Source organism: Mus caroli, chromosome 7, assembly GCF_900094665.2.
Source record: "Mus caroli chromosome 7, CAROLI_EIJ_v1.1, whole genome shotgun sequence".
NCBI classification, from domain to species: Eukaryota; Metazoa; Chordata; class Mammalia; order Rodentia; family Muridae; genus Mus; species Mus caroli.
Window position 1 is genome coordinate 60,091,341 of NC_034576.1, and position 26,329 is coordinate 60,117,669.

Below are 26,329 nucleotides of genomic sequence, written 5' to 3' on the forward strand. Positions count from 1 at the left end.
AAGAATAAGAAACAACATATTTTGTCATGAATGAACATTGTTCTAACCCAGAAACAAGAAAATAAGCTATAGAGCAAGGAATGATTAGTACAGGTGAATTGATTTGGTTTCCTTACTTTCAGCTTGTGCTCTTTGAAGCCTCCCATAGTCCTTTGCACTTAGTCTGATGCTCCCCATTTTGTTTCCTAAATGATTTATATTATACGACTTAGAAAAATGACCAATTCTCATGACACATTGGCTCAGTTCCTCCTGAATTGGCAACACACCATCACCCAGTTAATCAAGGTGTGACAAATTCTTGGTTTTAGGAATGTCAGCAAGAGAGAAGGACATGGTCTGTAGTGCTCAGTGTTCACCCAGCCTTTCGGCATACCTTATAAAGTGGGCCAAGAACAGAAGGAAGTTACTGCAATAACCAAGAGGGTGAGCACATCCTTGGCCCATGTAACTTGAATTGCAGCGGTGTGTGCTTTTAAAGTTTTTCCTCTTTTAAGGTGATTTATTTTAAGTGGTATTTTTAATGATTTACCAGGTGGTTCCAGGCTTAGCCCAGATTTCCACAAAACATATCCCCAGGCAAAATGTCAATGGTACTTCGGTATTAAGTTGTGCAGCAGCCATGAAAACAGGAGTGGAAGGAAAAGGGATTGAGACCTGGAAAGGGAGAACAGGAGGATTTGCCAACACACAGGCCAAGTTGCATCTGAGGAGCTGGGAGGTATAGCTCATAGGATCTGCTTTGAGAGGCTGAGACACTCTTCTTAAGAGGTAATAAGAAGTGGCCAATATTGGCCTCTTCTTTCTGTTGGCTGAAGATCCATTCTAGGACCACTGACTTGCTGGATTTTTGAGTAGTGCCATTTGGAGCAGGAAGTGTTTTGTACTCTTTCCTCATTAGTTGAGAACATGGCCAAGATAGGAAACTGACAGCCTGCTCCCATCTAAGGTTGATTAGAGCTGCTGAAGAGTTAGGTTCTTGGGTAACAGCTGGTGATTTATAAGACTGAGAACCCCAGAAAGAGATGGAAGCGAGATCTAAGGTAGACCACAACTGACTAGTAATGCTCTTCTGCAAACTATAGAGCATTTAAACCAGTAGGGAGGAAGACAAGGCCCTGAAATGGCATTAGCTGGTTCACATGTGCTCTTCTGATCATTATTTATTTTTCATAGTGATGATTCCCAGCAGGATATATCACTAAAGTTAGTACATGCAAACAGGAGACTGGTTAATCAAAAATGTGTGTCTCGATGAAGGTGCCACTTTGCAGATAGTTCTAGTGCACACTATCAGGACACAGAATACAAAGTACTTATGAATAGACTTTTCCAGAAAATAATTAGGGAGCTATATTTATCTCTGAACCTTCCAGGTAATGCAGTCACATCCACAGTTCTAAAAATAAAACTGCTGATTTTCAGAAAAGCAGAGATATTTAAAATTAATGCACACATAAAATGCCAGCTTGAGAATAAAAGTCTAGATTTAGATATTTACCTACATTAATCTGGTAACAGAAAAAAAAAACAGATATAGGAGGAAAAAAAAACTGAGCCAATACTGGAAAATAGTCATATATTACTACGCACTCACCGCATCCTGGACGCATGAACTAAAGATATTAGAAACAGACCTGATCTGTGGGGCTCCCTGTTTGACGCATGGTTTAACTATAGAAAAACAGACAACCCGTGTCCACAGGAGAGTGTACACCTTAGGTGTACAATAGTGACACAGGGGTGGGGCAAGCACCAGTGGATGTACTCTAGTGATGTACAGGTGGAATGTGCACTAGCGAGTGAACAGTGGCGATATAAAGTCAGACTGGTGCTTGTTTTCGACCAATATTCCAGCAGTTTTTTAATGACTACTAAAGAATGGAGTCCTGTCACAAGGAAAACAAAGATATTTACCTTCAAATAAGGGTGGATGTATCTGGTCTGCACCAGAAAAGGCACATTATTTCTCATCTTCGTAATGACAAGCTAGGGTCTCTTAAGTGTGGCTTGAATTGCAGTTTTTCGACAAGATTTCTCTTTGCGGATCATTATGAATGCGTTTATGTGAGCAGGAAGGATTCAGCACTCACTTGGTTGTGCAGGAGAGGCACAGCTTAAGGAGACTGCTTTTCATAGTCATATTTGATAAATAGATAATCTTGCCGCCATGCAAAGGGCTGGAAGATGGGTCAGGCGGGAAAGCCCGCGGGTGGGGGTAGGGGCGGGGTAGGGGGAGGCGGGGATCCCCACGTCGTCGTTGGTTCCTAGCTCAGTGACGGTAGAGTGAAGCAGTTCCCACTCAGGTAGGCTAGAAGAGCAGCGCCATGTGCTCCGGGCTCCAGGCCCTGCTGCTGCCAATCTGGCTTTCCTGGACCCTGGGGACCCGAGGATCTGAGCCCAGCAGGTGAGGATGAGGCTACCTCAGAGCTCTGCAGCTTGGATCCGGACCAGGCAGAGCGCCAAGGCTCGGTGCGAAGCCCACTGGCTCTCCCGCTGAGCAGGGCGGGGTTGAAGGTGGAGGGTGGGATAGGGCGAGAGATGTGGAGCACTTCCTATGTCCCCGGTGCCGGTACGTTGCACTCAGGGCCCCATCCTTCGCCCGGCCGTTGCAAGCTCTGAGGACTTGGCTCCGTGGCCTATCCCCCGCCCTGCAAGGCGCCACGCAGTCGTGGCCCTCGCCCGCAGTGTCCAGCGCGGACCTGCGGCCGCACGCAAGCCCTTCCCCGGGAGTCCAGTGCGGCCGCTACCGCGGCTTGGGAGGGCGCCGGCGCCCCGGAGCGACCGCGGACCCATAGTGGGCGGGTGTGTTCTTGTCCGGCTCCGCCCCCTCCTCCGCCCGCCCAGCGCTCCCGCGCCAGGGCTCCTCCCTCCCGGCCCGCTCCTCCCCCCTGCTCTCCTCCCCCTCCCCCTCCGCCTCCTCCGCTCCGGGCCAGCGCGGCGGCGGTGGCGGCAGCAGCAGCAGCAGCAGCAGCCCCGGCTGCGGGTCGCGACGGCGGCGGGGCGCCCCCTCCCCCGTGCCGGGGCGCGGCGAAGGGATGTGGGGCTTTGCGGGAGGAAGGCTTTTCGGCATCTTCTCGGCCCCGGTGCTGGTGGCGGTGGTTTGCTGCGCCCAGAGGTAGGGTCGCTGGTGGGTTGACGGGAAGCGGGCCGGGCGCGGGCTGGCGCGCTGTGTGCGCGCCGGGCGCTGGTGGGTGAGCCGCTGCCTGACCCTGTTCTCTGTGCCATGTGCCCCTCCTTCAGCGTAAACGACCCCGGGAACATGTCCTTTGTGAAGGAGACGGTCGACAAGCTGTTGAAAGGCTACGACATTCGCCTGAGACCCGACTTCGGGGGTAAGTGGGATGCGCGCGACCGCTGCGGGAAGCGCGATCCACCGTGTTGGCGGTCTGGGTGGAGAGGGAGGCGGGGGCGGCCTCCGCGGAGCTGCAGCGGGGTGGGGTGGGTGGTCCTTTGCGAACCCCCCATCCTCAGAGCCACCCGTACCCCCTGCTGGAGCCTGGCTGATCACGGTGTGCTGCGCTTCCCGCAGGTCCCCCAGTCTGCGTGGGGATGAACATCGACATCGCCAGCATCGACATGGTTTCTGAAGTCAACATGGTGAGTGCCTGCGCTTCCCCAAGCTGTCCCAGGCCCTACCCGGCCGCCTGGGCCCATACAAATCTCCCCTGTTGGGCTGGAGGCCCGAACCGGCCTGGGCTTCCTGGCCCGCAGGGGAAGCCGCGCTCTCTGGCGTTGGGCTCCTGCCCGCCCTGTTCCCTGCACGCTCGTGGGCGCCGGGCCTGTCGCGGGGTCCTAGACTGGCCCAGAGTCCGGGTCCTCAGCGCTACCCGATGCACCCAGGCATTTCAGGAGGGCTGTCACCTGGTCGCGAGGCTTCCAGAGTGCCTTCTCCCTTCCCTTAGCAACAGGCGCTGAGCACTGTGAAGAGAGACTGGGTGTGGGGGCGGCTTGCATCCCCAGGTGAAAGGTACTTAGGATTTCCTTTGTTGTCATTTGGAAAGAGCTGCGGATCGCAGGAGAGAAGAGCAAGTGGTTGTAGTCTGTGTCTAGAGGCTTCTTTGGTGGGTGTCCCAGCCTTAGCCTCTGTTCACAGGCCCGGCTTCTTCCGCCGGGCGCTGTCCTAGGTGCTGACAGATCCCTGACCCGCGCTCTGGAGGGAGGACTTGCCTGGGCTCTGGAAGGTTGGCATTCCAGTGTCAGGGTTTATGTATGTGCTGACAAGAGTCAATATTCTGGCATGTGGAAAGAGGAGTTCAGTAGCCCTACAGGCGGAGACGGTGCTCCCCCTCCCCCCTTAATGCGCCAGAAAAGAAGTAGCTAAGTGATACCTTGACTTTAGGAAACAGGTTTGATTTTTCTGTTAAGTGGAACTATAAAAATTCTAAGAATGGGTGTTTGGAAGCAGTATTTTTCTAGAACAATCATTTGGCAACTTTTCTTTTGGTCAAACAATGCTGAGAATATGAGTTGGTATGTTTTTCTTATTAACATGATATACATTGGAATCACATGGGCAAACTTGTTCTCAACTCGTACTCTCCAGTGACTCAGTCCAAGGAGTTCTGATAGACATGAGCTAGAGTGGAGTTCCGGGGTATTCACACTGAAGGACAGTAGCTCAAGTTATTTTAAAACAGGTGTTTTGTGCACAATATTTTGAGAAACTTTTCTATTAATTATAGAGCTATAATTTGTACAAATAAATGAGAATACTTTTCTTTAAGCATTATAAGATTTATGTTTAAATAAATAAATTTTGAGGTTTATAGGAAAAACATATTCCACCAAACTTATTTTCATAATTTTCTAAAAAGAATTAATTACAACATGAGGGGCTGGACTTCTCAGGAATATAGCACACACTTATCTAACACTCACCAAGTCCTGACTTTGATAAACAGTACTGGTCTCCAGCACCTTAAAAAAAGAAGCAACAGTGTTTGTTTGTTTGTTTTGTTCTTATTTTTAAATTGTTCTTTTCCTCTAAAATATAGCACTCGGGACATCTGTGTATCCAGGTAGTACAACATGAAACATAGTAGCACAGGAGAGACATGACTTTAGTGCACACTAAAAATAAACATTATGCACGTTGAACTTATTTATAGCTTTACAATATACTTTTGTCCAAAAGGTGTATTTTATGATCTGGTGGGCGCAATTTCACTTATTCCTGATCCACTGTTGGAACAATTTCAGTGGGAAATTACAAGATCACTTGAGAAAACTAATTACGTGTGTATTTAGTGCGTCTCTATGTCAAACATCACTGTATGTCAAACGGAAGCCAAATGTATTGAATGGTGCTTTAAGAACACACAGTATTAAAAGATCAGAAGAATGAGGGCGAGTGATAGTGTACACCATTGCACATTTTATGATTTCATTGTCCAGCTGTTGTGATTTTATGCTGATGGTTGATACATGTAAACATATCACTTATTTGTCTTTGTTCATAGTCCATTATTGATAGATGAACTGAAGATATAAGTTTCAATACAGAACAGCGTTAAAGTGTATGACAGTAACTGTGCACAGCATAACCCAGTATGTTCTCTTTTTGTTTTCTCACGGGAGTGCTTTTTCTGACTCTGGAGATATAACTTTATTTTGAATACAAATTAGAGCTTAGTAGCATTGCGGGCCAAAGGCTTTTGGACAGACATGATTGGCAGCCAGGAAAAATGTCTTTCCTACAGAAGCAGATTAGCCAACATTGTACTGTAGAACACACATGTACATAAGAGTTATGACACATGACCAATTATCAAAAGAACCTCAAATGTGGTTATTATTTTAGCAGTTACCTTTGGCAGGAAACAGCAGAGAATATGTGAACTTAAGGCTTAAACTTTCATGCAGCCATTTTTGTGTGTATGTGTGTGAGTGTGTGGGGGGAGTAATTTATTCAGTTAACTGCTTCCTTAACCGTGGCACAAAACCAAATACTGTAAATTATGAGTAAAGAAACAATCACTAAATAATGAGTAGTCTTGTTTTAAGAGTGTTGTAACTATTGGAAGTAACAATGGCACTCAAAAACTAGGACATGGTAAGCACCACTCAAGCGGATGAGTGACATGCAGGGTAAAGAGAGGAAGGGGGAGAGAGAAAAAGACAGAGGAGGGTTAGAAGGTGGAGAGGAATGTTTCTGATGTGGAAAGCTTCATGAAAGAAATTAGAATTAACCTGGATGGGCATGAAGACTGGTTGGTACCACCAGTAGAGGATGTTCTGGGTCAGGGGATACTGGCTGGTACCACCAGTAGAGGATGTTCTGGGTCAGGGGATACTGGCTGGTACCACNATGTTCTGGGTCAGGGGATACTGGCTGGTACCACCAGTAGAGGATGTTCTGGGTCAGGGGATACTGGCTGGTACCACCAGTAGAGGATGTTCTGGCTCAGGGGATACTGGCTGGTACCACCAGTAGAGGATGTTCTGGGTCAGGTGATACTGGCTGGTACCACCAGTAGAGGATGTTCTGGGTCAGGTGATACTGGCTGGTACCACCAGTAGAGGATGTTCTGGGTCAGGGGATACTGGCTGGTACCACCAGTAGAGGATGTTCTGAGTCAGGTGATACTGGCTGGTACCACCAGTAGAGGATGTTCTGGGTCAGGGGATACTGGCTGGTACCACCAGTAGAGGATGTTCTGGATCAGGTGATACTGGCTGGTACCACCAGTAGAGGATGTTCTGGCTCAGGGAAACAAATGGCAAAGGTACATACGGCTGCATGAGCTGGATCAGAGTTGTGCTTATAACCAGAGAAGTGCAACTTAAAAAGCAGAAGACACATAAGCTGCCCAGGCCCTTTTACATCATGCCCAAGATTTCACAAGGTAATTTGTGGAAAATAGGAGTGTGTAAGCTGACAAGATTTGAGATGTGCTTTAAAGAGAATATTTTGGTAACAATTTAAATTTAGATAGAAGAGCAAAATAAAGAATAGCAGAATTAAAACTATTGTGATAAGTGATCATAAAAAGTCATATATTTGTTGTAAATATTCTTGAAGTACTCACCCATATAATATATGCACACACACACATCTAGACAGAAACACACATACACACATATATAAACAGAGTCCTATGTATACATACACACACATACACACATGCATGCATACACACACACACACACACACACACACACACACACACACACACATATGCACACAAGCATTTGTTTGCAGTGCTGGGAATGCCTGCTAGATAAGTAACACTGAGCTGCCTCTGCAGTTTCATAGCCATAGTTCTGAAAACATACATTTCATGAAATAAGAAAGTATCCATGTACTCTGAATTATGTTGTATAGAATCACATATGTCACTATACCGGAGAGATGAAAATCTGTTTGTTTATGAGTTTTGGAGACCATTGCTGCACAGTGGCGATACTGTGATTTTTCTTTTTAAACCACTGTAAAGCGTTGTCTGTACCTGCTGGAAGATGTGTCGATGATGCCCCCAAAGATCTCAGACAAACAATTATACAAATTATGTGTGTGTTCTGATTTCTCTTTTTGGTGTTTTGTGCAAGTAATTAGGAGTGCATTTGTTTACTTTAATACATAGAATTGATTTTTGCCACAACTTTATATATGGTTACTGGAGAGACTTTTTATTTATTGATTATTGTCTTCCTGTTTTTCTTTTCTTGATTCCTGACAGTGAGAAAGTGACATCATTTTCTTTGATATAACTTGTTTTGTTTCTCTTACACTCCCTTTAACATTTTAAGTATCCGTAAAATTAGACACTGTAATATAATTATTGAGATTTAGCATATGGATTTCTGAGAGATTGTATACATGTGAGGATACTATGTACTGAAAATTATCGTATTTGTGTTGTGGTTTTGGTGCTTAACAGTGGTCTTTGTGTAAGATGCATATAGACTAGATAGGTGGATGGATAAATAAATGGTTGAAATATAGAAAGTGTAAGGTACTGCTAAAAAATTAAAATGTACTTAGAGTATTTTAAATGGGACTTTTATTAAAATGTGGATTAATTTGTTAGTTTATTGTTTAAACCCCACTTTCTTCCTTTTTACTATGAAGTACTGGGAACAGAGGATCTGAATTGTAGAAGTTCTAATACTACTTCTATGATTTAACTAGAACTTTGTTATTCTTTTAAAATTAATTCAATCCTAATGAAAGTGTAGATACAGGATCATTTTTTCTTCTCTGGTTTCGTACACCTATGAGCTATTGTCCCTATGCCTTGTCCTTACTGCAGCCTAGGCATCATCCATGGGTACTGTGTTAGTTTGGGACTCTATTACTATGGTAAAACATGTGACCAAAGTGAACTTAAGGAGACAAGGGTTTACTTTACCTTCCAACTATTAGGTCCCACTCTGTCCCTGAAAGAAGTCAGATAAGAAACTGAAGGCAGGAACCTAAAGACAGGAGCTGTTGTAGAAGGCATAGAGGAACGCTATTTATGACTTGCTCCCCAAGGCTTTTATGGCCTTCCTAGACAACTAGAACCACCTCCCTATGACAACTTGGATCCTCTCAGATCAACCATTAACCAATAAAATGTACCACAGGCTTGTCTAAAGGCCAATTCCATAGAGACATTTCCTCGATTAAGATCCCTTCTTCCCAGCTCACCCTAGTTTTCCTCAAGTTGACAAAAACTAGGTCTCTTGGGTTAAGGTGTCACATGTTGCATTTTCCCTTCATAAATCCACTTGTATGTATTTAGGTGTAAAAACAGCATAGTGCAGAAGAACACAGTTTAAGCCCATTTCAGGAAGCCGTCTGGAGCCTCTTAACTATTAAATAGAAACATTGTCATTCATGTTACAAAACACCATAGGGTAGCAGAACTTCAGCAATACAATGGTTAGCTCCAGATACTTAGACAAAACAGCATAAGGGCCTATGCTAATGTTCATTATGAGGAACACCTGATGTTCACACATTCATACATGTTCATATACAAGTGTTCATACATTATGTTCATTTAGTTCACTTTTCTTGGCTTTTTTTTTTCCCAGATGAAAGAAGAAAGAGCAGACCTATTCAGGCTAGAGTAAGCTAGGATCAAGGCTTTGGAGAATTGTTTAACACCATTTTTCTGACTTCAGAGTGGCATTGCTGTTGATGATTGCTGATTGAAAGCCTATCTAGTATAATCTTGCACTCTGCTGGCTTGCTGGCAGGAGGCTAAATCCCAGAAGATTTTTAGGGTGCTTAGAAAGAATCTAGACCTAGCAGCTATGGTTTCACTCCTAATGCTATGAACTCTAGTCTCAGGTGACTCACTGACCCCAAGCTTCCAGTGCACAGATGGATGCCAACACCGGATCATGCAGGGCCCTGCAGAGAAAACTGTAGTCAAAACACTTGTGCTATCCGTAGCAGGGAGCCGTCTGTCCCCTGTTCCTTCACTAAAGGCGTAGATCACATTCAGAGCTGTAAAAGAATTGCTACAAGCAGTTCAAAGGTGGGGAATATGCTAGTGTTCTCAGTGCAGAAGAAAGCTGGGTATGACTCAGCCAGGGAAAGAATGTTTCGCTGACCCAGTTGGGGGTTGGAAAGCTGCTTACCAGGAAGACATTCTCAGGAAGATCCACAGAGTGAGTCCCTGTTTGATTCTAGGCTGCTGTGCATAGAGGTCTGGGTGTTCATTGAGAATAATACTTTTCACTGCCAGTATGTTTCATGCCTAAGTCATGAGAGTACATCAATGCCAGGCACTTACAAGAACGCGTAAATGAACTGAGGAAATAATTACAGCAGCCCCTTATATAACCCTCTTTATGAAAAGAGGCTTGTGTTTAATATTAGCACGGATGGTATAGGGAGCCCTAGGCAGATGCTTTCCTCTTTCCCTCTAGGGAGCTTGGAAAGCTTGTATTGTTAGAGCTTCTTTTAAAAAAGTGGATCTTTCCCTCTCTTTCTTGTTTTGAATGGCTTTCTTCTTGAGCCTTCTCAGGGTTGTGTATGGTGCCTGGCATGTAAATATTTAGTTTTAAGTGATGCACATTTAACAAACAGTTATATCTGGAAGGAAATTAACTGGGATTCAGTTGGTTGAAAATTATGACAAGTTTCTGTCTTCAGCCTTCCAAAGCAAACCCTCTGTTCATGTTTCCTTAGATGACAGGAAATGAAAGCCGTTGGATGAGTAGCGGCTGCTGTCTGTACTCCTTGTCAAAGTTGGTGATTGTTTAAAGGAGGAATGGCACAGACATAAAGAGGGGGGGTAGTCCCTTCAAGTGACTGCATGAAGGAGCTAAGAGAAAAAAAAAAAACAAACCAAAACAACAACATGGGTTTCAGGGGGCCAGTGTATGTGACTCTGAGAAAAGAAAAAATAAAGCTTAAGTCAGATTGTAGACTTTGTCATTTTCACGTGTCAAGTTATTTGGATCCAGTACTTGCCATTTATCAAAATCTGGTCAATGTGACAGACTAGGAAACAGAGCCTCTCCCTTTTTTCACGTGGGTCGTCTGTGTTTTATAATGTGCACCGGTCACTGTATTCTGAGGTATCTGAAGCACATGGAGCAGATGAAATCTTTTGAAGTGCAAAAGAGTCACATCCTTGTGCAGTTTTACTATTTACTTATTTTACATTCTTCAAATATTATATCACATTGCCTTTCAAAAGTGCCAGTCACCCTTGGCAAAGTATTAAAAGTTCAGATAAGGAAGTATTTTCAGGGCAAACCGGCACAGATGTACTGAGCAGCAGGGCTGGGACCAGGGCTTGTTCAAAGGCCTTCCCAGCTTACCTTACTAGAGAGTGACACCCATGCTCTGTGCAGGGGTCAGTAGGATTGTCACCCTAAGGTACATTCTCCCCTCCTACTTTGCTAAGATACCATATTCTTTCTGACATTTGTCACAGTTTTAAACTGTATTTGGTTGTCTCCCTTGTACAGTTTCCCCCATTGATTCTCCATTAGATCCAGTGAGGCAGAACTGTGTCTGGGTACTGTGAGTACTGTGAGTAGAGTAGTACTTGTTTTTTGCTTGTTGCTTGAGAGGTGCCTATCAGATATTTGCTTTAAAAAAAAAAAAAAAAAAAAAAAAAAGGTATGAACGAGAACAAACAGCTAAATGTATATACAATTTAATGAGTAAGTGTAAACATTTTCAAGAAGATACTTTTATAACTTAAAACTTGGGCACCTGTGAAGAATCTTCCAGACAAATATGTATGCAATTCTTTTACTTGAGGAGACATAGTTCAGTCAGAATGTATAATTGTTTTCCATATAGTACCATAGTTCAGTCAGAATGTATAATTGTACTCCATATAGTACCATAAGCTACAAATAAACTCTTCAGTAGCTGCTACCTCTGTCACTAAGGAGCTTTTATGCTGATTTCAAAGCGGAAAGAAGAGTAAAAGCCTGCATTCACCCCACAAAATTCAGCCTGTGTCAGGGTTGGTGTGGGTAATTCTAAACCAATCACTGTGTTTTGACACAGAATTTTGTCTCTGCTTAGAAAGCACACGAGCCTTTCCAGGCAGTTGAGGAGCTGAAATTGTGCTTTTTATAGAGACTCCTTGGGCCACGCGTCCCCATCCCTCCTAGTAGTACTACCCAGAGATGAGGTAGCTTTCAGTTGCTTGATGATTTTTAGGGCTGTGTACTTTAGGACCATTTATGTTAGCCATTAAAATAATTATCTATCTTCAAAACTTGGAAGGACAAAGATAGGTCCCGTCTCTTAGAGATTTGCAGTACCATCAATTTAAACCAGAGCGGAGCTTTGCATTCTGAGGCTGGGGTGAAGATTTGCCTTAGTTGTAGTTTTCTCGAGACTGTGTCATGACATAGAATAAATCCAACAATAAGTGCTAGCTATTGTATGTCTGCATCTTGCCAGGAAGCTTAAGCACCACACAGCCACATTGTAAACAATCAAAGCTTCAGCGTGAGTGATTCTCACATTCAGAAGAATAAGAATAACATTAAGATGTGAATAAAACGACACCCATTTACAAGCCCTAATTTGTGCTTCTTTATTCATTTTGAAAGAGGATATAGATTCCATTGATTACATCATCACATGTTTTTCTCCATCTACTTCTTACTCAAAAATTAAATTTTGAAAGAAAATGTGATGTTGAAATGATTACAAAGTAAATTTACAAATACTTTCTACATAGTTGTCAAACACAAATATTATGTGTGTGTGTGTGTGTATATACAACTGTCATTCTTGCTATTAATACAAAATAAATATTTTTCCTGTTGTAATTCAGGGGCTATGCATTTGGCAAAGATTTTACATAAAAGAAATTCATATGTTATCATTGATGGTTATAGGTGATATTTTCTGTATTGTTTCCCATAGGTCAAGTAGAAACAAAACAAAACAGCATTTTGTTTCACAGTAACAGACTTTCATGCCCAGGAGAAGGTTGTGAATTTTAAGCCTCTGTTTTTTCTTCAGACTGCTAGGAGAACAATGTGTAAGGTGGAAAGGATGAATGTATTGAAAAATAAAAGGCTCAGTAAGCTTCTGGGCCAACCACACATTGTTTATTACTGTTGTAGTAGAGGTGCTGAGGATAGAACACAGGCCCCATTGCATAAAAGGCAAATACTCCGTGCTGAGCCATAGCCCTAGTCCAACAGACTAGTGCTGAGAACAAAATATGGCTTCCTGTGGCTGCTGCCTGAGCCTGCTTTCTGGAGAGAAGTACTAGAACCCTGGAGAGACATTATTGGGGTTGACAATGGGGAGATACATTATGGAGGGAGACAGGTCGACTTCAATGTTGCATCCTGTAGGAAAGTCCCCTTCTGTGATTGAACATGTTACATTTCATACCCAGAATTTCTGATATTTATGTTTTTCCCACTAGCTCATTTGTAGTACATGCTCCTGTTTGCAATTGTCCCCAAAGTGCAAGTGTGTGTGAGCTTAGTATCCAGTGCAATAGTGTTGAAATGTGACACTTTAAGCAGTGATCAATATAAATACCATAGTACTGGATTTCTCATAAAAGGGTGAGTTTGACTCCTTCTGCCCTCTGTGGAATGACATAGCAAGAAGACGTTTGCAGATGTCTTGACCTTAGACTTCCTAGCCTTCTCCAATAGCAGGAAACAAATACATTTTCTTTATAACTTACCAAGGCTCAGATGTTCTGTTATGGTCTAAGATTCCATATTATAATTTATGTTATCTTTGCATAAAATAAAGTTGTATCTGGATAAAACTCTCTAGCAATTTTAAACATGTTCCTCAGAATAATTTAAAACAAACAAACAAACAAACAAACAAACAAACCCCCTGCCTCTACTTGGTAACCACTTTTGTGTAGTTCTGTAAGTTTCATATACATGTTCATGTTTATGTAGAGCCAGTGGTATTAGCTCAGAGCACAGGTATACTTCTAGACTTTTCCACAAGCCATAGTACTGCTATAGGAGGATAATATTGCTTGATTTAGCTAGAAAGCTCAGGAGTTACCAAAACCTGGTATGAGTGGGCGAGTAAATCAAAGTAGATCCAGAAATGTAGTGAGTCAAACATTTCAACTGTAATTGTTTTTCGTTTTTGCTACGTGGAAGGACAGAAAACTGGCTTAAGACTGGAGCCTGTGGAGTGGCCTTACTGGGTAGGAGCACTTGCTATGTAAACCTGAGGATATATAAGTCCCCAGCACCTAAGTGAACATACCTGTAATCCACTGCACAGATCTGTTACCCGGTCCATAGGAGTGGAGACAGGTGGATCCTGAGAGCTCACTGGCAACCAACCTAGCAAAAACAAAAAGCTTCCAGGTCACTGGGAGGCCCTGTCTCAGGGCAACAAGACCAGTAGCAGAAGATGCCTACCTAATGGCATTTCTCTGGCATCTGCATGTGCACAATATGTTCTTTTAGTCACACTCACATGCAAACACCATACCCCCACCCCACACATGTACATACACCCCAACCCAACTGCACATACTCATATACACACACTCACAAGAAAGGAGGAGGATTTGTGGTGGGGGGATGGCTCTATAAGTAAGGAATTGGCTGTGCAAGCGGAAGGCTGCATTCTTACCCTAGCACTCATGTAAAAGCCAGAAATGCTTCTATACATCTGTAACTCCAGAGCTGGTTAGGGCAGAAATGAGAGAGGAGGGGCATTGGAGACAGGAAGGTCCCTCTGTCCATTGATTCTTGGCTCAGTTGACAGGTAGCCTAGCTACTTAATGAGCTCTGAGTTCCAGAAGAGGCTGTTTCAGAAGCTAAAATTGAGAGAAGTAAAGGAAGTCATTCTGTGTCAACCTCTGATCTTCACACATACGTATGTGTTTGTGTATAGAGGTAACATCCTCCCTCCCTTTCCCCTTTCTCTCTCAGGATTCTTGTTTTGGAAAGAGAACACTCATCTGCATATCTATCTATCTATCTATCTATCTATCTATCTATCTATCTATCTATCATCTATCTATCTATCTATCTATCTATCTATCTATCTATCTATCTATCTNTCTATCTATCTATCTATCTATCTATCTATCTATCTATCATCTATCTATCTATCTATCTATCTATCTATCTATCTATCTATCTATCTATCTAATCTTCCTACCTGTTATATATCCAGCATCTATCTTTCTACCTGTTATCTATCTATCCAGAATATATCTATCTTCATATCTGTGTCTACTTTGTAGCATTTATCTGCCTATCTCTATCTATCCAGCATCTATCTGTGCAACTATCTTTTTCCTATGGTTTGCCTTACTTACCATTATATTATATCACATGAGTTTATTTTATGACTGATAACTGCATGCCCACACTTGAGAACTCATCTTATAAAATGAAAGTTTAATTGCATGGGTAATTTTCACCACATCCTAACAAGTTAACCTATAGAGGCCATTGGAAGTTTAACTTGCAAGAACACTTCTACTGTGGAAAAAGTTAGCTGTCGGAACATTTAGGTCACAGAGTGTTTTGTGAGAACTTGGACAAATCCTTCCTTTATGGCTTTTTAATTACTTTTCTTTTTTCTCTGAACAAATACCCGAGAAGAAGCAACTTAGGAAGAGAAGGGTTCATGCCTGTTTAGACCTAGCCATTTGTGATGGAGAGATCTTGGAGGCAGGGCTATGAGCCACATTGCTTTAGCAACAAGGAATAGACACCCAGCTTTGTTGTACATCTTCAAGTGGACTGTGTATGTGTCTCCTGTAGTCAAAACATCTTTCTGTTTTTATTCTAAGATAGCGAAATTGTGGGCTATCAAAATTGTCCATATTCAGAATTAAGATTCAACACATTTAATGTTTCCTTTTTATTATTTTGTGGTGTTTTCTTAATTTCATAAATTTTTGCATGGAATTTACAAATGAAAATCAAAGAGAAGAGCACATAGGCTGGCTGTTTATTAAATGTACTATTGCATTTAGCCAAATGCAGAATGAAAAGACTGCTTTTAAAGAAGATAGTTGAGAGGCAAAACCCAGCTAGGATGTGTAAGGTTCTGGATCCCAGCTGGAAGCATATAATTAAAGGGCAGCATTTGTATATAAGAGCTACTGTAAAAACCCAGCATTTTGCCATGTTATAGTTCCTCTTGATGCCTGATCTCAATACAAATGAATGATACATATATAAAATCCAATCTTGTAGGTTGTAGAGGGTAAGAATGAAGGTGTTGCTTCCCCTCAATATATGTATAGCATTAAGTAAAATTGTTGACTCTTGTAAGTTATTCAATTCTGCAAAAGGAGAAATTCAGATGTTCAAATTCTTATGTAACTCAGACTCTACCTATTTAAGATTATGTAAATCAATGAATGGTGTGGCTCACATTTGGAAGCTGTTATTGACTCCACTGAAATCATAACAAATTAAACGTTTCAAAGTGTTGAGCCTTTCTTTGTTTTCTCATCATATGCAAAGCCCTTGTGGTAATGGATTGTGGTGTATGCTGAGAAGTTTTGCAGTTTTTCCATGTGACACTACAACATTGGTCTGCAGTCGTAGTCCATGTGTGTGCTATGAAAGCTCTCCTTCTGTCTACAAATCTCTCTTATTCTCTTGCTGCTCTTGCAAAGTTCAGGCATTCAAAGAGGCAAACATCTTTTTTTTTTTTTCTTTCTAAGTTTAATAGAATTAGCATAGATAGGGAATGAGCAGCTCTCTGAAAGCCTGGGTGGGTGCAGCTCACAGTCACTTCTTAGTTTACTGGAATAAAGGGGGAATGGCCAGTTAAAGTAGTGTATGCCCAGCATGGCTCCTGTGTGGCTGACCAGGATGTCAGTTACCTATTATTAAGAGATAAGCAATAATGTTCTTCCCTTCTTTCACCGTTCTTTATTTCAAAACAACTGAAAAGGGTTCTCTTTTCTTTTCTCACATCCCCAGAAGAGAAATTCTCCAAAGGCTGACAGGAAATCAAGCATATATTAACCAACAGCTAATTTCCTGCTATATACCCACCTTTGCTGCAATCCAAACTTGATTATGCAATAATGTTCAGCTAGAAGACTGGGAACTTGCCATCCTATAGTGCTTATAATAACCCTGGTCACTTAACCAGCAGGAGGGCCTTGCAGTCTATCTCACATGTTAGAGAACTGTTTCCTGTGTGAATTATCACAATAGTGCTAGTGTTTCTAGGGCACAGCACTTTAATGCAGATTTTCCTTTTTTTTTTCCATTATAGCCAAAATTCAAAACCAATAATGAACACAATAATAGCCTGAGATAGTAAGCATAGTAATAGAATTTCATCAACGGGACAAGAGAGCCCTTTGGGAGAGTTGAGAAGTGGAGTGTACAGTACTGGTTTTGTAAATATGTGGGAAAGTCACTGGTGTTAATACATCAGACTGAAGCTTTAGCGAGAGACTCCAAACTGGGCTTTATTCACAGATTTGAAGAATTCCAGTCTTACCAAAGGACCTTCGATTTTTGTTTTGTTTTGTTTTTTTAAGCTTAACACCAGAGCTAGCTGGAAGGAGTCAAAGCAGTGAGCTTTTCCTGTTTTAACTTTCAAAGTAGGTAATGTCACCTAGTGACGGTGCCTTGGATGACTGATTTTAATTCAGTTGTGCTGCTGAGTTGTGTCCTCTTGCTCTGCCTCCCCCCCCTGCCCCATTCCAGAATACCTGGGATTTAGAAGGTGGCTTGACTCATACGTGAGTGACTGAGCCATTGACATAAACAAAGCTAGCTTTTGATTGCCAATGTTTTGTATCTATGGACGACAGTAAGTGCCCCTGTGTAAGCTTTGCCCATATGGTTTCAGAGGTACAATACTGCTGAAATATCATGGCCAAGACCTGTTATTGAAGGAACTCATGAAGAGTGTGCTCACATGAGATTCCACTGATGAGTCAGTAGAGGAGTCTTGGAGGAGCCAATCATGATGAGTTTGTAACAGATGCAGGTCATGGTTACAACGACTGTGAATGGAGAAAGAGGAAGATGATGGCAGTGTTTGGCTGGGTGAGTTGAGCCACATACAGTCAGCCATTACTTATAGCATTCTGCAAATCAACCTGGGGAAAAATGGAGAGGGACACAAACGAAGCAGCTTTGAACAACAAATATTTATTCTCACAGATAAGCAGTCTGCAGCATGGAAATGTGAAATCCTCCTGCTGTCAGATTCAATGCATGGTGAGAGTTTCCCAGTTCACAGATTGCCTGGGTTGGTTATCCCATGGCAGAAGGACCAGAGTCCCTTGGACATGTCTACAGAAGGCACTTACTCAGAAAGATATAGCAAGGGCACAACACTCTTCAGGCTGAGGCAGGAGAACCACAAGTCCTAGGCCAGCCTGGACTGTCTGGTTAGAACCTGTCTAAAAGAAAGACATGTGTTTGGGGCTTTGTTAACCTCAACCATAAAGAATGCCATTTTGACCCAAACACCTTTAAAATACTTCACGTTCCAATACTGACATCTGGAGACCCTGGTATCCACCTACAAACTCAGGGAGGGAGGCTGCACATTCCCCCCACAGAAGACTCAAAGGGCACAGAAATGACTTAAAGAGTTACAGATGAAGTAAACATTGAAAAACGATGGCAAAATCCTTGTAAGAGAAAGGATTTTTGTTTGTTTCATTACTTAGAATATTAGGATATGTTGCCAGACTTAATTAGAAAATAGAATTACAGTTGTCTTTTAGTATCCACGGGGGAAATTCTTCCAGGAACCCCACAGCTCCCAGAATCTGGAGCTGCTCAATTCCTAATACAGAATGCTCCATTACATGCATGTCGCCTGTGCATGTCCTTCCAACATACTGAAACAATGCCCATACTGCTGTATTTACTTGAATATAATCCAGGCTGACCTGGCCAAGAACTCCAAGTTCTCCTGAGGGCAGGAGTTACATGTCTATATTTCTTACAGTAATTAATGCAATGCAGATGATGGGCACATGGTTTTTATTCTGTATTGTTCAGGGGATACTGGCAGGAAGAAAAATCTGCATATTTGGTCACAGGTGAGTTGTTGTTGTTGTTGTTGTTGTTTTTTATTTTCCTGAGTATTTTTCTTTTCATGGTTGGTGGAATCTACAGATGCAGACCACCGTCACAGAAGGCACACTAGTTTGTACTATGCACAATCAATAAATTCTGCTTATTTCAGTTCTTTTTGGTTTTATAATTGACAAAAGGGGAACCATGGGGATGCTGTTGAAATGATCCAGTTGCTGTCCTCTGGGCAGCTGCTTCAGGTACATGCTCTTTAAGAGAGTGACAGCCCCAAAGGAGCCTGTGCTGTAAGGCTTAGTGACATACCTGGTGCATGTTAGTTGGAGGAAAACAGGAAGGAGAGTGGGCAGGTCAAAGGGCAGGCAGAACTCTCTTATTTGGAACTTTGCAGAGACAGTACAGTACTCACATGCCTGGTTTTTTATTTTTATATTTTTGGATAGAGCTCACAGAACATTACAGTGAATTCCATTTTTTTTTTTCCTGGTTTGGGGACAGAGTCTTATTGTGGTAGCTCAGATTGACCTCAAACACTGTATCCTCCTGCCTCAGTCTTCTGAGGTCTGAGATAAACTTTCACCTCATGTGAGATTTCTAGATTATTTAGCACTGTGTCAGGTATAGGAACTTTTTTCCTGTAAGATATTCTGTGTTCTTCACAAGGACTTGTGTGTTTAACATAGACAAAATACCTCTCCATCAGGAATTTGAGTACTTCCATCTTTTATAATTTTCCAAAAAAGACAAGAGTTTTGTCTTACAATGAAAAAAAATTGAATATATAGAAAAATATAATTACATGCATGAAAAGTTTTTATGCACATTATATATATGTATATATGTGTGTATATATATACATTACTATCAATCATACTTTAATGCTATAGATGATTTGAGACTATTAAATATATTTTAAGAACAATATACTATTCTCTTGCAATCTGAATAATGTATTTTACTTATTTACTTTCTTTTAAATTATATCTACTTATTTATTTTCATTTTCCTCCCTTGAGGTGTATATGGGAATCAGAGGATAATTTGTGAGAGTTGGTTTCTCCTCTCACTGTGTAAGTCCTACACAGAAAACTCAGGTCATCAGGCTTGGCAATAATTACCTCTGCTCACTGAGCCATCTCAACGGCCAATGTATAAAATACTGTCCTGAGCAGTCGTCTATAGTTGGATATATAGGCTGCGTGTATATACTTTTGTGTGAATTGTTGTATTGTGAATCATATATTTAATCCTATACAATTACTGAATCAAATCACTTTTTAAGATTTTTGATACATGTAAGTAAAAAGCTTTTAAGACTAGAGCTTCCATTATCGTTTCTTTTGAATTGTGTAAGAATGGTCCATAATTATAGAATAAATTTCTGTTTGTGAATTGAAAGAGAACAATATTCTGCAAAAAGATGATAGGATTTAAAGTTCAAATTAAATTCAATCCTCAAAGTGTTCTTAATTTTAGCAACATTTTGATGCACTCTCACTAGCAATTATGAAGTACATGCAACTTAGTCTTCTATTTAAATTGATTTGATCTGAACTTTATGTTTGGTATTCTAAAATATATAAGCAATAGAGAATACAAGTTAAACTTGTGACCTGGAATGAATTAGTATCAATGTTCACTTGCCCATATAAATTTGCACGAAAGAATTTTCTCAGAAATTCTGCTTTGGGTCTTGGAAGCTACAACTAGCCATATTCATTTGGAGGGCCAGGTTCTGCCAGGACATTGTAATTTAGCTAAATCGCAGGCTTAATCTCAGCAACTGAGCTTCAATCCTCTGGGCTGGTGGAGAAAATGTGGGAAAACTGAGTGCTGAGTTATTGCAGTACCAGAGATGTCCCATACCACATTTGTTATCTGGAGGAAAAGCTGGTGAGTGGCAGTGCCTTTTTATCTGTTAGGAGCACAGTGATGTCACATGCAGCCAGCCATAGCTGATTATTTGGAAGAGTCACTCAGTGACCCATTAGTGTGTGTTCCCTACAGAAGTAATATTTGAGGGACACACTTCCATATAACTAGTGAGATAAGAAAAGTCAGAAATTCTGGTTTTTTAAATTTGTTTGTTTTGTTAAAGATTTAATTATTTATTATGTGTAAGTACACTGTAGCAGTCTTCAGACACTCCAGAAGAGGGTGTCAGATCTTGTTGCGGATGGTTGTAAGCCACCATGTGGTTGCTGGGCTTTGAACTCAGGATCTTTGGAAGAGCAGTTGGTGCTCTTAACCACTGAGCCATCTCTTCAGCCCCCAGATATCCTTTAATATGATCCAAAGTTTGGTTTACTAATGCCACTTAGTAAAAAGTGGCTATTAACATTTAATTGGAATGGGAATTTGGATGGAGTTAGACTTAACGTATTTTACTTCCCTCTTAGACATCAATCCTTTGTCAGAAAAAAAAAAATAATTTTTTTTTTTTTTTTTTTTTTTTTTTTTTTGCATTGGGGTATCAAGGTTCCCCATTTGACCAAAGCCTGTGTTTTGTTTCCTTACTCCTCTTTGTTCTAGTCTTCTGAACTCTTTTTTTCCCATCCTTTCTGCACCTTTTGCTCTGCTAGAAATTTTTGTTTGATAGTTAGGCACAGTGCTACTGCCTATAATCCTAGCTTTTGTAATGTTGAGGCAGGAAGATCATGAGTTTAAGACTATCTTGGGTGACAGAGTGAAACCCTGTCTAAAACTAAAACCAAAGCCAAAACAACAACAGCAAAACCAACAACAACAAAACAAAAACCAACAACAAAAGACAGGAAGGAAAAAAAGAAAGATAATTTTAGTACAATTTGTCTTTAAGCTCAAGAGAGAGAAGAAATAAATAAATAAATAAAGAAAGAAAGAAAGAAAGAAAGAAAGATAATTTTAGTCCAACTTGTTCTTAAGCCCCTGGCCCTGCCTCCAGCTGTAGGCAGAAGGAAACTGTCTCAAGGTTCTGTTGCTCTTGAAACCATGGACATGTACAGCTTTGAATAGAGCAGCCTTCAAAAAAAAAAAAATGCTTGAAATGTCATAGCAAACCTACATGCTAGAGAAGTGATTCTCCCTACAAGCGTCTCCCAGGAAACAAGTTCATTACTGTATCTTCATTGTCTTCAGCAGCCAGCACATTCTTTCCTTTTAAAGCTTCCTTTGCCACTTCTCTTTCCTGATAGTTGAAAGCAAATTTCTTTTTCCCAAAGGATTAGGGGTGCTGGATGTTTACTCCTCTGATGCTATCCCACCCTCTGTTTCTCTAAGATTCTCCTCTTCCTCACCACCATAAGGGACTGCTGACTCATCCCTCTATCTGTGATTTTGGCCTTTCTTCTACCCACACTCTTTGTCTGCTTTTCAACATGATACTTGGGGGTACCAAATGTCTTTATAGAAGAGTTACCCCAAGCTCTTTGTTCACACCCTGTCACCAGTTGTTGAAATCTCTTTATGTGATTCCTTCCTTGATTGCTGATTTCTGGGTGTGATTTCTGGGCCAGGATCAACTTGTGGCCTGGTCTGGGCCTATGTTGCTGTGTAGCCCTCTGAAGCTGGGCCTCATATTGTCATTTAGTCTCATAAAAATTGTACCTCATTCCTCTTTTCATTTACATATATATATATGTATATACATGCATATATATGTATATATATGTATATACATGCATATATATGTATATATATATGTATATGCATACACACATATGTATGCATATACACACACACACACACACACACACACACACACACACACACACACACATTCCTTTCCCATTTCCCTAATTTGAAGTCCTCAAGTGTAAGCACCTGTAGTTTCCTATGCTCTGGCTCTGTACACCCAAGGCTGTGACTCTATTTTTCCCATGGTTTCCGAGATTTGAGCTCACCAACAGCCTGACTGCATGAGGCCTAGTAGAATAGAGTCCCTGAAGTCATACTGAGAAGTGCCAAGCAGTTCGGATAAGGACCAGCTCAGTAGTCTGGGGAAGGATACCCATGGCCTGGGCAGTGGACATCTGATCAGCCTCTGCTGTTTGCAGTAAGGTACCAAGTAGCAGATGGCAATGCAGGAAGCTTGGAGGTTCTCATTCAGACACGGAACTCCTAGTTTTTGGTTACTATAAAATTGAGCTTCTTTTAGAGAAAATTTTAGGGCAAAGAAGAACAATAGATACCATAAACAGGAGTGTTAGTATTTTAATTGAGGAGATGGCCAGCGGCAAAAAACGAAACAAAACAAACTAATCGAAATAGGCCCACTTCAAGCTAGCACCCAGAGAAGGAAGCAGTAAGGTCAACACACAGCCATTTATTAGTCTAAGGGGACAATATTACAGAATGAATGAATGATCTGGAAATCCCCAAACAAATCTGCCAAATAGGGACAGCACGAGGGTTAGGCTAACTTAAATGTTCTTATATAAAGGTAGTAGATATGCTTGCTAGTGTGACCTAATTGTCTCACAGTATATGTGTGTAAATACCATGTTGTACACTATAAATAGTTGGTCTTCCTACAAGTTCTACATCCATGAGTTCAAACAAATGTGAATTAAAATAAAAGAATTCAATAGCATAGTAATACAAAAATAAAATACAAAAAAATGCAATGTAGCATAACAAAGATTTTCTTATCATTTATACTGTATTACATAATTTAAATGATCTAAAAGTGATTTAAAGTACTCAGGGAGGTTGCAATTGGTTGTGTGAGTATAATGCCATCTTACAGAAGGGAGAGGAGCATGTGTAGGTTTTTCTTTTTTTTTGAGGAATATCCTATAATCAAGATACTAGAATTACTTTATGTTACAAACTTTATTTGTCAATTAAAAATGTACATGCCAGAAAGTCTCATGAATGAGAACCAGAAGTAACAGACAAAGTGGCTGAAGTGCAGCTGATTGAAAGGTGGCGCTGAGCCTTTGTTCCACTAGTCAACACTCTCACCTAGGTTAAGACATGGTTAGAATTGAACCAGAAGAAAGTACTACTGGTCTGCCTGGTAAGCAATATTAAGTTGTTGAACTGAAAATATGTATTTCAAGTTGTGCTTTTAAAAATGTATAAAAAAGACAGGCATGGTGACTTCAATTCCAATATTTAGGAGGCAAAAGGCAGGCAAATCTCTGTGAGTTCTGGGCCAGCCCAGTCTACATATCAAGATCTGGGCCAGCCAAGGCTACACAGAAAGACCTTGTCTTAAAACATAAACAAACAAATAAACAAACAACAACAACAACAACAAAGAAGCCCAAAGAAAAACAAAAATGTTTTGAACAGGATTAAAGTGCCGAGCTTTTATTCCTAAAAACAAACTAACTGTCTTATTCACTTTTGTATTGTTGTGATGAGACACCCTGAGCAAGGCAACTTATAAAAGAAAGCATTTACTTTGGGGCTTGCTTACTATTTCAGAAGGTGGCTCCATGCTCCTGGCAGGGAGCATGGCAGCAAATAGGCAGGCATGGCACGGGGGCAGTAGTTGAGAGCTTACATCAGATCCACAGCAGCAAGCAGAGAGAAAGAGACTGATGTGGCCTGGACTTATGAAACATTTTTGGCCCAACTGATGATTGGATTGATGATTAATGTACCTCTTCCAACAGGGCCACATATCCTAATCCTTACCCAAAACAATTCTGCCAGCTGGGGACCAAGCATTCAAATCTGTGAGCCTATGTGGGGGCCATTCTCATTCAAATCACCACAGCAACCAACCAGCAATCAGCAGGAAAAAAAAAAAAAAAAAAAAAGCTACAGGAGACTTGCAGAAGGAGCAATCCTGTGCTCCAACCAAAATTCAACCAGTAGGATGCTATCACACAGTGGCACAAGGTTCTCATAAAAATGACTTAGATTTATCATTAGCTTTTCCCCAAGGTGCTTTGAAAATATTGGGGTGTGAGGAAAGCTAGGAGCCAAGCATCCACCTACACATGAGGAGGATGAGGTTGGTAAGAATCCAGGTCTAAGGAACCCTGTCTAGAGGGTGCAGCCTCAGTATGAGGAAATGTGGTCATTGCTGCTCCTCTCCTGGGCCCTTTTCCAAGATTTTGAACCTAGAGTCTTGGAACCTCTGAACTTCTGGCCACAATTGATGTGCACACATTTCTGCGTATCTCTCTGCTTTGATCTCTGCAGTAAAAATTTTCCAGTTGATGTTCAAAAAGATTATTTTATGTTTAATATTTGATTAAAGTGAATTGTAAAATGGGCTTTGTTAAAGAGAGAGAGAGAGATCCTATAAATTCTAGAGTGCTTTATCATAGAATGCTGTTCTTTCCCTTCAGCTTGCTAAGATGAAAACTGCAAAGGCGCAGGCTTTGGACAAGTTTTGACAGTGTAGAGTATGTGATTTGCAATTACAGCAGTTCTTTAATGTTTCATAATCAAGGATGATTACAGAAACCTAAACCTTGGTGTATGACCCACCACTCCAAGAGGACCAAGAGCTCAAGGCCCATATGTGCCACACAGAAAGAACCTCTTTTCAAATAAAACAAGACAGATAAGGTAATTAAGGATCTAGAGAGATCTCATTATTCCTGAATGTTAGTTCCAATTATTTGGTGATGGTATGGAATAGGAGTGAGGTTGAAAATGTTCCACATGCCAGCATTTTAAAAAATGTCTTAAAGAATATATGATTATACCCTAATGACATTTGGAGATAAATGAACTTTGGAAAAGGTAACTGGTTCCTGATGTTCTGACTTCTAATGAGCTGTTAGGAAAAATGTAGGATATTATTTCCCTTCATCCCTGGGGCAGATTTCCAGGGAGCTGCCTTTCAGGGGTTTGTGTTGTATGTGGGCTCCAGTTTCTCACATTTCTGACAGTTCTGTAATATTTATGAGCTGAGCAGTTCACAAAACCACTTTCTTGAAAAAAAAAATCACTTTTGTCTAACACACTTTAAAATTCTTTCTTGAGCTTAATAGAACCATTAGTCTTTAAATGAACCTGTCCTCTTCATAAAGGTGGCTTATTTGCATCTAATGCAAAAATACTTTTTAAAAAAAATGTCAAAAAAGGAACTGAAAATATAATTATGCTATTTCTTTGATTTTTCTCTCCTCTATACAAACTCTTCCATGTACCTTTATTTGCTCTGTCTCAAATTTGTGGATTCGATTTCTTTAATTGTTGGTATACAGTATACACACACACACACACATACATGTTCTTATGGCAGACTATTTGGTATTGGACAACCAGTTGGGAAAGAGGTCTTTCCTGGGCAACCCAATTTTTCCCACCCCCAGCATTCTTTAATTGCCTGTAGTTCCTTTGTCTAGGGTTTAGGCCTCCTCAGCTTTCCCCTTCCTGTGTTAATAGTTCATGGGTATAGCTCTCCTGGTCTTTTGAGGAGACACAGCCTCAAGTGACACTTCACTTCCTTTGGCTTTTACAATTGTTCCACACCCTGTCTGTGATGTTCCCTGAGCCTTAGGTACAGGAGCTATGCTGAAGATATATCAATTTAGACTGGCCCTGACATGGTCACCTGTTTTCTGCATTGTTATTCGTTGTGGTTTTCCATAATGTTCTCCATCTGTTGCAAAAGTAAGTTTCTTTGATGAGGAATGGAAGCTACACTTCTCTGTGGTTATGAAGATAAATTGAAGACTGTAGTTAGGGATTATGGTGATGTGCTGACAGGTTTTTATGTCACCTTGATACTGCTAGGGTCATCTAGGAAAAAGGAATCTTAATTGAGCAAATGCCTCTGTAAGACTGGCCAATATGCAATTTTGCACGGCTTCCTTTTCTTTCTTTCTTCCTCCTTTCCTTCCTTCCTCCCTTCCTCCCTTCCTCCCTTCCTCCCTTCCTCCCATCCTCCCTTCCTCCCTTCCTCCCTTCCTCCCTT

At 41.2% G+C, this 26,329-nt stretch overlaps 1 protein-coding gene across 2 annotated transcripts in view; it reads left to right on the top strand.

Moving 5' to 3' along the window:
* The first annotated feature begins 2,277 nt into the window (after positions 1-2,277).
* Positions 2,278-26,329, top strand: part of Gabrb3 (gamma-aminobutyric acid type A receptor beta3 subunit) — a 228,587-nt gene continuing 204,535 nt past the window's right edge. The window contains exons 1-3 of one of the 2 annotated variants that reach the window (XM_021166821.1): positions 2,278-2,407; positions 3,244-3,335; positions 3,533-3,600. In XM_021166821.1, coding sequence (XP_021022480.1) covers positions 2,328-2,407; positions 3,244-3,335; positions 3,533-3,600 — 240 coding nt within the window. In that variant the 5' untranslated portion in view covers positions 2,278-2,327. Of the gene's footprint in view, positions 2,408-2,924; positions 3,119-3,243; positions 3,336-3,532; positions 3,601-26,329 lie in introns of those variants that run through there. The other variant, XM_021166820.1, reaches the window with a different exon arrangement.